This window comes from Festucalex cinctus, chromosome 12 (assembly GCF_051991245.1).
Source record: "Festucalex cinctus isolate MCC-2025b chromosome 12, RoL_Fcin_1.0, whole genome shotgun sequence".
Taxonomy (NCBI): domain Eukaryota; kingdom Metazoa; phylum Chordata; class Actinopteri; order Syngnathiformes; family Syngnathidae; genus Festucalex; species Festucalex cinctus.
The window spans coordinates 26,179,685-26,195,224 of record NC_135422.1 but is presented as its reverse complement, the minus strand read 5'-3'; the positions used below and the strand labels follow the sequence as shown (position 1 = coordinate 26,195,224).

Below are 15,540 nucleotides of genomic sequence, written 5' to 3'. Positions count from 1 at the left end.
AGTATTTTCTGAATGTCATAGTAACATGGTTTTCTCTCAATCACTATGTGCGTCTTTCTTTTATGTTATTTATTTATTTATTTATTTTATGAAAACAGGTCTTACCACTTGAGAGAGGGAGCTTGACAGAAGAACTTCAGCTTAGCCCGACATCATCAGCAGGTGACTTGTGCTACGGCTGGTTGAAAATCCCACCGCGCTGCATGCTGGAGCATCCAGATGCAGAGGAAACCCTCAACCACCTTATCTCTGGCTTCGATAATTTTGAACAAAAGATCAACTACACATTTCAGAACAAGGCTTACCTACTGCAAGCCTTTACCCATGCTTCCTACCATTACAACACAATCACAGGTGAGACTGCTGCAAGAGATCTTTTTTTGGATGCTCATTCTGTCCTAAAAAATACTGTGACATAAAAACGTGTGTGGACAGCGAGATGCTGTGACTATCGCGAGACCGGTAGCGAGACTGGGAAAATCTAACATGGCGGCGTCCTGCTGCTAAAATAGAATTAGCTTTATATTTCTAATTAAACCCGAATTTAACGATTAGATAAATTCGATTTTTTTCTTTTCTAAGAAAGATCGGAAATATTTTCCAATGTGGACGACCTCGAACGCTTTATTGACGATTATTTTTATAGCTGCGCGATGGATGATCTGGCGGCTCGTCGTGATAATCCTTCGAAAAAAAGGAAAAATGACTCGTCAACAGACACGGACGATTTAGTAACCGCCGACGTATCGGTGAGTATGCTGGATTCCATAAATAAAAAACTTGACGTCCTCTGTCTTATCCTCGAGGACGTCAAAGAATTAAAGGCAAGTTTGGAATTCGTTAGCCAACAGGTAAGCGATCTCCAACGAGATAATTCCGAGCTACGCTCCTCTCTCGTCGCTGTCACAGCCGAGTTGGAGACGATTAAAAAGGAAAATAAAATGCTAAAGGAAACGGTCTTAGATGTTCAATCCCGTAGTATGCGGGAAAATCTAATATTTTCAGGTATATCCGAAAATACCCCAGATAATCCAGAGAGCGAGATAAAAAAATTTATGACATTATCGCTAAAGATCCCTCAGGAGACGGTAAATAATATCTCTTTTCACCGTGTACACCGGCTCGGAGCTCGTAAGGGCAATAAGCCCCGTCCTATTATTGCTAAGTTCGGACATTTTAAACATAAAGAATTGGTCAAAAGTAAAGGACGGGAGCTCAAAGGGACATCTTTCGGGATGAATGATCAATTCCCAAGAGAGATAAACGAGCGGCGAAAAGTACTGTTTCCTATAATGAAACAAAATAGACAGGAGGGTAAACGGACTTCGATGGTCGTTGATAAATTATATATCGACGGCCAGCTATTCCGAAACCCAACCTCGACCCCTTGGCTGTTCTAACTGATAATTGGTAGAGCCAAGTATTGTGTGATTATTTGACGGATGTATATGTATGTGTATGTATATGTATATATATGTATATGTATATATATGTGTATGTATATGTATGGATAATGGGTTACGAAACTGAGAATATGAATTTATATCATGTATAGGCTATATAATAATAATAATAATAATAATAATAATAATAATAATAATAATATAAAAATATATTCTTAAAAAAATAAAAATAATAATAATAATAAAAATAATAATCTCGCTTAGGTCACTATTTACTGGTGTATTGTTATGTTGAATCCCCCACAGATTTCCTTCACACTCACTTCCCCCCTCGTTTCTTCACTATTACACTTATCTACTTGTTATCTCTCTCTTTATATAAATTATATAAATTGCCTAATTACTCTTTTGCTATTCTACAATATGTTAATATTAATAAGCAGCTTATATAGATGTATACATAAGACTGAGTCTATATTGCTTGTATGCAGAAATTAGTTCTGGTCTCCTGGAATGTGTGTGGCGCTCGCTCCCAGGCAAAAAGAATAAAAAATTTTAGACCATCTCTCAAAATTTAAGGCAGATATTTGTCTCCTACAAGAAACCCACTTACAAAAATCAGAAGAAAAATTATTTATAGATAAAAATTTTAGTCAAGTTTACTCTGCCTCCTATAATAGTAGACAAAGAGGTGTCTCTATACTTATACATAAGAATTTATTCTTTACTCTAAATAATATAGTAACAGATTTAGAGGGCCGATATATTATTATCCAGGTAACTATATTTAATAAAGTATATACAATTGGTAATTTATATGCCCCAAATAATGTTGACCCGGATTTTTTCCATGAATTTTTCTCTCGATTACTCGATTTAGCAACAAATTCTACTATTATTATTGGAGGGGATTTTAACACGGTCTTAAACCCGTTAATAGATCGTTCTAATAATACGATATATACAAGGCGATTACGATCCGCTAAAGTAATAGATGAATATATGGAGGATTTTGGCCTCAGCGATGGCTGGAGACTTCAAAACCCAACTAAGAAGGAATTTACTTTCTTCTCTGCGGTGCACCGATCATTCTCAAGAATTGATTTTTTCCTTACAAATAATTCTATTGTTGATAAAACTGCTATAAAAATACATTCTATAATTGTAAGTGATCATGCACCAGTCTCCCTCACTCTACAAATTGACTCTACCTTTAAACTTCCCCCGATATGGCGTTTTAACATCTCATTACTGAAAGACATAGAGTTTGATAAAATTATTAGAAGGGAGTGGGCAGATTTTTTGGAAATAAATGACTCTCCAAATATATCTCCATCTCTTCTCTGGGAAGCAGGGAAAGCGATAATTAGAGGGAAAATTATATCATATTCAACTTATAAAAAGAAACAGGATCAAAAATTAGAAAAATACCTGGAAGATAAAATTAAACAACTAACGGATGAATATGCATTAAACCCAAATAATCAAATATGGATAGAACTACAGAATATAAAAATACAGTTAGATAACATGTTATCTAAAAAGACAGAGTTTATAATACAACAGTTGAGATATAATAATTTTGAACATAATAATAAATCAGGTAAATTCCTGGCAAATCAACTTCAACGGAATCGGGAAAAATCTCTTATAACGGCTATTAAAGATATAAATGGTGAATGCACACAATCACCAGAAGAAATTAACCATATTTTTTATAACTATTATCGAAATCTATACTCAGAAATTAATAGACCTAACCCTGAACATATTGAGGTATTCCTAAATAGCTTAAATATACCTCAGTTATCTACTGAACATAAAGATATTCTAGATGCCCCGCTTACTATAGATGAGTTGTATCGTGCTTTAGACAGTATGCCTAATGGCAGAGCACCTGGTCCGGATGGCTATCCGGCTATATTTTTTAAACATTTCTGGTTAATGTTTGCTCCATTATTTCTAAGAGTAGTAACTGAAATTAAAAGTAAGGGTGATATACGTCAAGATATGAATATAGCAGCAATTAAACTTTTATTAAAGCCAGAAAAAGACCCCACCCTCCCGTCAAGTTACCGACCGATATCACTAATTAATACCGATATTAAAATTATCGCTAAGGCCTTGGCATCTCGACTAGAAACAGTAATCTCGACAATTATTCATAGCTATCAAACAGGTTTTATTAAAGGTCGTCATTCTACTAATAATATTAGGAGGCTTTTTAACTTGATTAGTATGTCACAGCGGTATGATAAAAAGGCAGTTGTTATTTCGCTGGATGCAAAAAAAAGCCTTCGAGAAAGTTAACTGGTCCTTCCTCTTTGCTGTCTTAAATAAATTCGGCTTCGGGGAGTCATTCATTCAATGGGTCTCAATATTATATGATTCTCCTAAAGCTACAGTTACTACTAATGGGATTACATCACAGAGTTTTACTCTACAAAGGGGAACAAGACAAGGGTGCCCAATGTCTCCTTTATTATTTGCTATATTTATTGAGCCGCTTGCATTAGCTATACGTCAGGATAGACGGATCCAAGGAATCCACTCCGGGACAATAGAACATAAAATTAATCTATATGCCGATGATATACTACTCTATTTAGAAGAACCTGCTATCTCGCTAGGGGAAGCATTTAACTTAATAACTAAATTCTCTCACTTATCAGATTACTCTATTAACTGGACAAAATCAACATTATTACCTATTACAGAAAATTCATGGAATCCTACAAGTCAGGATCCACACTACTCCTTTCCTACAGGTAATTTAAAATACTTAGGTGTTAAAATTTCACCAAAGTTAACTGAATTAACTTCTTTAAATTTTTTACCATTATTGGATAGTATCCGTAGTGATCTGGAGCGCTGGAATAATCTTCCGATCTCTTTAATAGGACGGATAGCTACTATAAAAATGAAAGTTTTACCAAAGATTAATTAATTATTTTCAATGATTCCATTTAAACCTACGTCTAACTGGTTCCAATCGCTGGACTCTGCTATCATAAAATTCTATTGGAATAAAAAAAAAGCCAAAATTAGTCTATCTACTCTTCAGGAAAGTAAATCTAAAGGAGGTTTAGAGGCACCAAACTTTATGTACTATTATATAGCTAATCAACTACAATATCTTGTGCTATGGACACAACCCAACAGAGATACTAACTGTTGGTTGGAATTGGAGCAGAAGGATTGTAATAATCTTAGACTGTTAGATTTACTCTTTATTACAAAATCAATAAAACGACATAATTGTTTTAAAAACCCAATGATAGCCGCCACCCTGACTGCCTGGTGGAAGGCATTAGAAATTTCAAACTCCCAATTGGCGCCCTGTGGGCTCTCTCCCATTTGGCATAACCCAGACTTTCAACTTAATAATCAGTCGTTCCATTTAAGCTTATGGGAGCAGAAAGGAATTACACACCTTCATCATCTTTTCTCAGATAATAAGTTTATATCGTATACAAACTTGGTCCAGAAATATGAAATAAAAAATGGAAATTTCTTACATTATCTGCAAGTTAAAAGTATGGTTAAGAAACAAATCCCAACACTTCAGGATACGCTCCAACTGCCTGTCTTAGCTAAAGATATTATAAAGCTTTCTCCAACAACAATAAAGAAAATATCAAAAATATATAAGTTATTTTTATACACAAATAAAACGTATTTACCGACTTTAAAATGGGAAAAAGACTTGTCTATAGTTCCGGAACCAGACTTTTGGACCCAAATCTGTGAAAATGTATTTAAAATGACCAAACAGACAAATTTGCAACTTATCCAATATAAGATACTTCATAGAACATATATTACACAATATATGATGAAAAAAAATGGGACTCTCTGACTCCGACATTTGTCTCCAGTGCTCACAAAACACTGCCGATACTTATCTTCATGCTTTATGGTCATGTACTCCAGTGATGCATTTCTGGACTAAAATCTTGGAAAAGCTCGCTGATATATTAAACTGTAGGCTTGTTTACTAGGTGACTTAACAATAATTGAGCTACCATGTAAACAATCTCAATCTATACTTATAGCCCTTACTATTGCTAAAAAAATAATCCTTGTCAATTGGAAAAATAAAAAATCTCTAAATATTGACCACTGGTTAAACTTACTAATAAATTATATCTCAATGGAAAAAATCTCTGCCTTAAATAAAAATCAAGTATCAAGATTTAAACAAATATGGTCTATGTACATAGAATATTTTAATCTTAATTTGGCAACTTAATCCTGCCTAGATTCTGCCTGTTAACGAGAGCCACCACATCGTTACAACTTCTGTTTTCGCTGCTTCTGTATTTGGTATTTTGTATCTGATTGTTTTTATTTTTATATAGTTAGGAACCTAGTTGCTGCTAGTGGGCTCGAGCACACCACACTATACGACACTATACTCACTAACTCCTTAAGATTTATTTCTAGTGGGCACTAAGCATCAACACTTGGTGTTACTGCATGCTAATTAGTTAATTTTCTTGACGCCGTCCCCTGTGGTCGGGCGGGGGTGGTTCTGCCCCCCCCCGTTGTCTGCTCGGTAGCGGTTGCGTCTTGGCCGCTCCCTGGGCCCCCTGTGGGGTGCGGTGTTGGGGTGCTTTCCCTGGTGCCCGGGGCGGTGCCGTCCCGGCGCGGTCCGCTGCTCCGTGCCCGGCGGCGCGGTTCGGGGCGGGTGGGCCTCTGGTGTGCCCCGTGGCTCCCTCTCCCCTCCCCCTTCCTCCCCCCCGTCGCCTCTCCCTCCTCGCCTCCTCCCGCCCATCCTCCTCTGCCTCCCGGTCCCTTTTCCCTTGTCGCCCTCCCTCCTTCCCCTCCCCCCCCCCCCTCCTGCCCTGCAGCCGCCCTTTCGCCTTCTTGTCGTCTTCCCCCCGCTCCACCCCCCTTCCCTGTCTGCCCCCCGCCCCCTCCCCCTCCCTCTCCCTGGGGCTGGGGCTCCCTCCCGGGCCCGGGCGTCGGGCTCCGGGGGCCGGGCGGGGGTTTGAGGCCTGCCCCACCCCGTTAGAACTCCTGGCGCCCCGGGCGGGCTCCGGTGGCCGGTGGCCGGTGGGCTGTCCAGTAGCCCTGCTGCGCTGGCGGCCCGCCTATTGTGGTGCCAGATGGGTGGGGGCGGGTGGGGGGGGGGGTGTGCTGGGGGGCGGGCGTGCCACCTACACCCGCCGGGTTGGGTGAGGCCCCGCTGGTCGCTCCTCTTACTCACTTCACTAGTTTTGCACTATACACTTTGTAAATATACACATAGGGCACACAACACATTTCTTGGTGGGGTGGGGAAGGGTGGAAACACCGTCTTCACCCTTCAACTCCCCTTCAATTTTAATGCACTTCATGTCCAAGGGGAGGGGTGAGTTGTGGCGGGGAGCCATCAGAGGGGATGGACTGCAGTGCCTGGCAGCGCTGTGGTCCCCCCCATCTGTGTCCCTGCCCCACCACTTTGTCCCTCCATTTCCTTTTTTAATGCACCACACATATACATATTCATTTTTTGGGGGGGATGCGGGTGTGTCGGAGTAGGGGAAATTTTTTCCCTCTGCTCCGACTCACCTGCTCCCAATTTTAATGCACCACACGCACACACTTGTATATACACTGGGTGGGGGCCACATTCACGGTGTAAGGGTAGAGCTCGCCAGTCGGCGAGCTGGCGGACTCAGTAACAGGGTTAGGTGTCACTAGTACGCTGGCGTGACGACCGGGGCCTCTCCCCACCGGGCTCGGTGTTCTGGTGTTCCGCCTTTTCCCCTGGTGCTTCCTCCTCCGCTTCCCCCCTCCCGCCACTGGGCTACTCTCGACGGCTGGAGGTGGGGTGGGCACGTTTTCCCTCTCTGCGCTGCTGCCCGGTGCCGGTTTCTGGGGGTGGGGGGGGCTTCGCGGGGGGCCGGGTTCGCGGGGGGGTTGGCAGTCGTCGGGGGGGGGGGGGGGGCTTGTTTGGGGGGGGTGGAGGTATGGGTGGGTGGGGGGTTGGGTGTTGGGGGTCGTGGTGTGTTCGGGGGTTTGGGGGCCGGGGGTGGTGGGGCCTGGGTCGTGGCGGGTGGCGGTTTTGGGTGGGGTGCGGGTGGGTCGTGGGGGGATGGGGGCTGGGGACCGGTGGGGCGCTGTGGGGGCCCGCTGGGCCTCGTTCTGCGGCCTTGGGCTCGGGGATGTGGGCCGGGGCTGGGGCGGGGGTGTTCCGGGCGTCTGGGTCGGCTCGCCGACCGGTGTCCGCTCGGGTGGCTTGGGGGTGGCCTTGGTGCTGCCGCGGCCTGGGGATTTCGGGGGGGGCGGTGCTCGCTTTGCTGGACCGCGGTTGACGGCTTCTTTCTTTGGTGGTGGTCCTTATGCATGCCAGATCCGTCGCACCAGCATCTACTGAAACTCAACAGAAGTAGCCTCTCCCTCCCACAGCCCCTTGAATCAGTGGGTGCTGGGTCTGTGGATCTCACTTTGCTTTATCTATCCTTCCCTCCTTCCTCTCTTTAGTTTTTCCTCTGGTCACTTGAGATCTCAATTTATTGGAAGTTTGAGGTTTCTGGGGTTGGCATAAGACTCTGGTTTTGTAAGGGGTTTTGTTGGTGCTGGATTTCACTTTGATGGATTGGATGTACTGGCTTCTATGGATCTCACTCTGCCTTATCGATCCTTCCTTCCTTCCTCTCTTTAGGTTTTCCTCTGGTCTCTTGAGATCTCGCTAAATTTGCTGGAATTTAGAGGCTTCCGGGGTTGGCGTAAGACACTGATTTTGTAATCATGGGGAAGGCAGGAAGTGTTTGGTCGGTGCTGGATTTCACTTTGATTTATCTTTCTTTTCTCTTTATTTTTTTCTGACCTTTTCTCTGGTCTCCTGACCATTTAAACTTCACGACTCTGGCAAGATTCTGAAGTACCTGGTTAAGGCGAAGGGTAATGGGATATTTATAAGGCTTTAGGTGAATTAATGAGTATAAATTTATACGTATTTGCACGCGCACGCACGCACGCACGCACACACGCAAACGCATGCACGCAAACGCACACACGCAAACGCACGCACACAAAAAACAAAACAAAAACAAAAACAAAAAAAAACACGTGTGTGGACATACAGTGAGGAAAATAATTACTTTAAAACACTGTAATTTTGCAAGTTCTCCCACTTTGAAATCATGGATGGGGTTCAAATGTTCCTCATAGGTGCATAGCCACTGTGAGAGACAGGTTCTAAAGCAGAGGTGTCAAACATACGGCCCGCGGGCCGGATCAGGCCCACAAAGAGGTTTAATCCGGCCCCCGAGATGATTTTGTAAAGTAAAAAAAGAAAATTAAAAATTGTAATGTCGGACTAATTAATCAGCCGGCCACAATTAAAACATCCATCCATCCATTTTCCGAACCACTTTCTCCTCATAAGGGTCGCGGGGGGTGCTGGAGCCTATCTCAGCTGGGGAAGGGCAGTAGGCGGGGTACACCCTGAACTAGTTGCCAGCCAAAATCAAAACATATAAATTTGTAAATTCACAAGCGGTCCTCAGATGAGCAATGCAACCTGTACGGGGAATCGTCCTGGGTGTCATTTTACACACAACTTAACTCATTCACTCCCAGCCATTTTCACAGAAGCAATCCTGTTCGTTCCTGGCTGTTTTACTGGATTTTGATTTATTTTGCAAGGCCCACAGAATATTGTGTTCTATTGCTATAAAATCATGGAACCTTTCAAAAGAAAGATTAACGTCTCTTCTTTCATCAGGAAATAAAGTATGTTTCTATCTGTTTCCATTTTGCATCAATTAGCATTAAAAGGGAGCTAAGTTTCATCAGTTTTCACAAATCTGTTTAAAATTGTAAGTAATTTAGCTTTTTTTTTTCTACATGGCCCTGGTTGATCTCTTTTGCTCTGTGCCCACCTGCTGGCCGTTTGTGTAATAACTACCAATTCTGCAACCGTTCTTTGCAGTTGAGAGGCTACATCAAAGCCTTCTGTATGCTTTAGCATAAAAAAAGGGGGGGGGGAAAGTATAAATACGTCTTTGGGACACTTAAAACATTAAAAAAAAAACACAAAAAAAACATTTGCACGTTATTGAGAACAAATGAGTTAGTTATGTTTTTTTTCAAAATTATTATTATTATTATTATTATTATTATTATTATTATTATTAAATCATAGACCGACAAACGTGTTAAATACGAAAAAAATTCAATTAGTAGTCAGGATTAGCTTCCTTTTAGCATCATTAACTGCACCACACAATGCATTCTGGGAACAATTAAATGCAAAACAGGTGGATTTAACATGCCGGGAACGTATACCGGCAATGTGTTGCCGCGTTCCATTTGCATTTGTATTATTTTTCGGCACAATATGATTACAGTTGAGCTCCGTAATTTAAGGCTGGTCCACGAAAATCTGCGTATAAATGACGGCAATCGTTTCTAAGATCCGGCCCACTTGGTAATATATGTTCCTCCATGCGGCCCCTGAGCTAACATGAGTTTGACACCCCTGATCTAAATTAAAAACTTACTGTGCCTTCATCAATCACCAATTGTTTGAATTTTTGCACAAATTCGTCGGCCGTTAGTTAATAAATTTACGTAAAACTATATAAACACTAATGGCCCGAGGGGCGAATGACGAGGACGCTACATAGACAAATTCTATTCTGTATCTATGGTCACATGCGGCGCAGGTCCCTCTTAGCCAATGGGATGCCAGGAACATGCCAGTAATAGCCAATGGCAGAGCAGCTGTAAGTATGTTGCATTCAGGAAACTTTGGGAGCTGCGAGTAGCAGCCCATACTGTAGTTTTACCTTTCGTATCCTGAAAGTTCTTACGTAACAAGCGGCAATATTTTCCTGTTGAGGAGTTTCATAACTTGAAAATTTCATATGAAGGGACGTTCGTAAGAAGAGGTACCACTGTATTAGGGTTAGACCGATTATCGGCTATGATATTCAGCATTTTGATGAATATCGGCATCGGCTATTTTTAAATATCATACCAGCAATAATAAATCCATTAAAAAAAAGTGTTTACTAAAGGGAACTAATTACTGGGTAATTACATTTTCTTAGTTGCTGCTGACCCTGGGAACTCTCTGCACCTTCTGTTTTTGTTTGAAATTAAAACTAAGATAAACTAGAGCTGCAAGCAGCTATAAAGGGCCCTCGCAGCCCGGGCCACGTTGGGGTACTTGCACGTTGGGGTACTGGCACATTAGGAGCAAAATTTCTTTGAACATGGCATGATAAATCTTTACATGTGGATTTTTTTTTGCCAGGTGTGATGTGTGTGTCAAGCTCAATGGGTTTTGGTGATTGTTAAGATCTGCAAAAATCAGCGTCTTTTTTTATTTTTTGGGAATTAGTTGACCTGATTGGTATTTTTTGTAAAAGTATATATACCCATCATCGCTCGTACTCATTGCACGATGTTGCTTTTATTGTCCATAGAGGCTATCAAAAATAAATAAAACAAAATAAAAAAGTACATATGTTTGGATCGGTTTGATACCAGTGAACATCTTGAGTACTGGAAAGTAAAAGAATATATTCATAAATGACTTAGTTATAATACTTACAATGAGTTCACAAATTTTGTACAAAATACCGTAAGTGTTTTTTTTTTGTTTTTTTTATGCCTCAAGGACTAGGTGGCGCTGTATTAAAAACTGAATTTTGTCATAGCGATACCTTCAGGCCTTGACTAGAAATATACATGTCAAGTTTGGGATTTTTTTGAAGCATGTACCGGGGAGTTATTCAGCATATCCTTCATTCACGATACTGCTTTTATCATCCATAGAGGCTATCAAAAATAAATAAAACGAAATAAAAAATAAACGTTTGGATAGGTCTGATGCCAGTGAACATTTTGAGTGGTGGAAAGTAAAAGAATATTCATAAATGACTTGAGTTATCACACTGAGAATGAGTTTACAATTTTTGTAAAAATACCGTAAGTGGGGTATTTTTTTTTTCTGCCTCAAGGGCTAGGTGGCGCTGCATATATAACTGAATGTTGTCATAGAGATAGCTTCAGGCCTTGAGGATAAACATACATGTCAAGTTTGGGATTTTTTGGAGCATGTACCGGGGAGTTATCAAGCATATCCTTTTTCATTGCGAAACGTGTTTACAATTTTGGTAAAAATACCGTAAGTGGGGTATTTTTTTTTTTTCATGCCTCAAGGGCTAGGTGGCGCTGCATATATAACTGAATGTTGTCATCGAGATACCTTCAGGCCTTGACGATAAACATACATGACAAGTTTGGGATTGTTTGGAGCATGTACCGGGGAGTTATTAAGCATATCCTTTTTCAGTGCGAAACACAAATTTTGATGCCCCGCCCTCATCATATAGTATTTCGAAAAGTCAAGATTTTTCCGCCTGTCGTTGGCTCAGGTCTTGATATGGTCCAGGTCAAGTCTGTAGTCAGTCGGATGAAACGTGTAGGAGAAGTGGGCAAAAGTATGCCCCCTGTAAATGTGCTAAAATCGTAAAAAATGGGACATTCAAAAATTCGTAGCTCACTTCCTGTTCATTTTAGCATATAGGTCCAAGAGACTTTTTTGTCGGTCTTGGGCTCCCTCATACACCTAAAAATATTCGCCGTTCTTGCTTAAACGTACAACCGGGGCTGCTTCGTTAAAAACTTCTCGGGGGCGCTATTGAGTCATTTTTGTAAAAATAGCACAATCAACAATAAAATATTGCTCATTTTACCAGGCCAGATGTGTGTGCCAAGTTTCATGAGTTTCTGTGCATGTTTAGACCCTCAAAACTGGCGTTGTTTTCTTGGCGAACAGCGCTTAGCCACACCCACAGCAATTCGCGAAAACTCACAAACTTCGTGTTGTGACATCATGAAGGCCGAAACCCTCATCTGAGCAAATATGAGGTAGGTCCAGTTAACGTGTTTGGAGAAAAACGTAGAAGAAAATTCGTAAGAAAAAAAATTGCCACTAGGTGGCGCTATCAGTTAGATGAAATATAAGTCAGTAGATGTCTTTAGGGCTGGACTCTCATCAAATGTGTGAAATTTTGAGAAGATAGGATCATCTCGGTCAAGTTAATGCAGCTTTTATTTTCACGAAAAATTTTCAGACTTTGCGTCACCGTAGCGGCCACGCCCTTTGGCGAAAAGTTACAATATTCGGTGTGGGGCATGATCAACATCTTAAGGCTTTTCTGACCAATTTTCAAATGGATCCCTTCAACAAGCTCAGCACAGTAGCTAAAAACGTAAAGTATGACATTTATTGTAACCACTAGGTGGCGCTATATGTATAACTGAATTTTATCATATAGATGTTTTCAGGCCGTGACTATTACGTTGCCTGAGAAGTTTGAGATTTTTTGGAGCTTGAACATGGGAGTTATTAAGCATTTGCTCTTTCTGGACAAATTAAATTTTAAAGGCAATATTTGATGCCCCGCCCCCGTCATATAGTATTTCAAAAAGGCAAGATGTTTTGCCCAGTTGTTCTCTCAGGTCTTGAGATGATAAATGCCAAGTTTGAAGTCAATTGGATGAAAAATGTTTGCAAAGGGGGAAAAAGCATGACCACAGTGAATGTGCCAAAATCGGCCCAAATTGGACATAAAAAAATTCATAGCTCACTTCCTGTACATTTTAGCTACATGGTCCCAATAGACTTTTTTGTGCGTCTCGGGGTGCTACACGTGCCTGCCAATTTTTGTTGCTCTAGCTCAAACGTGCCGGGCTTGGTTTTTATTTTTCTACGCTAGGGGGCGCTATCGAGTCGCATTGTTATGACGACTTAATAGTATCAAATTTTTCGCCGGGCCTGAGGAGTGTGCAAAGTTCGGTGAGTTTTCGTGAATGTTTAGGTACCCAAAATCGCGATCGTTTGCGGAGAATAAAGAAGAAGAAGAAGAAGAAGAAGAAGAACTAGAGCTGCGAGCAGCTATAAAGGGCCCTCGCAGCCCGGGCCACGTTGGGGTACTTGCACGTTGGGGAACTTGCACATTGGGGTACTGGCACATTGGAAGCAGAATTTCTTTGAAAATGGCATGATAAACATGTAGATTTTTTTTTTTTTGCCAGGTGTGATGAGTGTGTCAAGCTCAATGGGTTTTGGTGATTGTTAAGATCTGCAAAAATCAGCGTCTTTTTTTTTATTTTTAGGCAATGAGTTGCCCTGATTGGTATTTTTCGTAAAAGTATATATACACACATCATCGCTCGTACTCATTGCACAATGTTGCTTTTATTGTCCATAGAGGCGATCAAAAAAAAAAAAAAAAAACTAAATAAAAAATATGTATGTTTGGATCGGTCTGATACCAGTGAACATATTGAGAGGTGGAAAGTAAAAGAATATTCATAAATGACTTAGTTATCACACTTACAATGAGTTTACAATTTTTGCAAAAATACCGTAAGTGAGGCATTTTTTTTTTTATGCCTCAAGGACTAGGTGGCGCTGTATTTATAACTGAATTTTGTCATAGAGATACCTTCAGGCCTTGACTATAAATATACATTTCAAGTATGGGATTTTTTGGAGCATGTACCGTGGAGTTATTAAGCATATCCTTCATTCACGATATTGCTTTTAATGTCCATAGAGGCTATCAAAAATACATAAAACTAAATAACAAAAATATGTGTGTTTGGTTAGGTCTGATGCCAGTGAATATTTTGAGTGGTGGAAAGTAAAAGAATATTCCTAAATGACTTAGTTATCACACATAGAATGAGTTTACATTTTTTGTACAAAATACCGTAAGTGGGGTATTTTTTTTTCATGCCTCAAGGGCTAGGTGGCGCTGCATATATAACTGAATGTTGTCATAGAGATACCTTCAGGCCTTGACGATAAACATACATGTCAAGTTTGGGATTTTTTGGAGCATGTATCGGGGAGTTATTAAGCATATCCTTTTTCAGTGCGAAACACAAATTTTGATGCCCCGCCCTCATCATATAGTATTTCCAAAAGTCAAGATTTTTCCGTCTGTTGTTGGCTCAGGTCTTGGCATGGTCCAGGTCAAGTCATAAGTCAGTCGGATAAAACGTGTAGGAGAAGTGGGCAAAAGTATGCCCCCTGAAAATGTGCAAAAATCGTCAAAAATGGGACATTCAAAAATTCGTAGCTCACTTCCTGTTCATTTTAGCATATGGGTCCAAGAGACTTTTTTGTAGGTCTTTGGCTCCCTCATACACCTAAAAATATTCGTCGTTCTTGCTTAAACGTACAATCGGGGCTGCTTCGTTAAAAATTTCTAGGGGGCGCTATTGAGTCATTTTTGTAAAAATAGGACAATACATGATAAAATATTGCTCATTTTGCCAGGCCAGATGTGTGTGCCAAGTTTCATGAGTTTCTGCGCATGTTTAGACCATCAAAACTGGCGTTGTTTTCTTGGCGAACAGTGCATAGCCACGCCCACAGTGATTCGCGAAAACTCACAATCTTCGTGTTGTGACATCATGAAGGCCGAAACCCTCATCTGAGCAAATATGAGGTTGGTCCAGTTAACGTGTTTGGAGAAAAATGTACAAGAAAATTCGTAAGAAAAAAAATTGCCACTAGGTGGCGCTATCAGTAAGATGAAATATAAGTACGTAGATGTCTTTAGGGCTGGACTCTCATCAAATGTGTGAAATTTTGAGAAGATAGGATCATCTCGGTCAAGTTCATGCAGCTTTTATTGTCACGAAAAATCTTCAGACTTTGCGGCACCGTAGCGGCCACGCCCTTTGGCGAAAAGTTACAATATTCGGTGTGGGGCATGATCAACATCTTAAGGATTTTCTGACCAACTTTCAACTGGATCCCTTCAACGAGCTCAGCGCAGTAGCTAAAAACGTAAAGTATGACATTTATTGTTACCACTAGGTGGTGCTATATGTATAACTGAATTTTATCATATAGATGTTTTCAGGCCGTGACTATTACGTTGCCTGAGAAGTTTGAGATTTTTTGGAGCTTGAACATGGGAGTTATTAAGCATTTGCTCTTTCTGGACAAATGAAATTTTAAAGACAATATTTGATGCCCCGCCCCCATCATATAGTATTTCTAAAAGGCAAGACTTTTTGCCCAGTTGTTCTCTCAGGTCTTGAGATGATAAATGCCAAGTTTGATGTGGATTGGATGAAAAATGTTTGCAGAGGGGGAAAAAGCATGACC

The 15,540-nt window shown here is 40.9% G+C and overlaps 1 protein-coding gene across 1 annotated transcript in view; it reads left to right on the top strand.

Moving 5' to 3' along the window:
* Nucleotides 1–15,540, top strand: part of dicer1 (dicer 1, ribonuclease type III) — a 419,383-nt gene that overhangs the window by 333,445 nt on the left and 70,398 nt on the right. Inside the window, exon 25 of the mRNA XM_077540060.1 lies at nucleotides 99–354. Within this exon, the coding sequence (XP_077396186.1) occupies nucleotides 99–354 (256 nt within the window). The remainder of the gene's footprint in view (nucleotides 1–98; nucleotides 355–15,540) is intronic.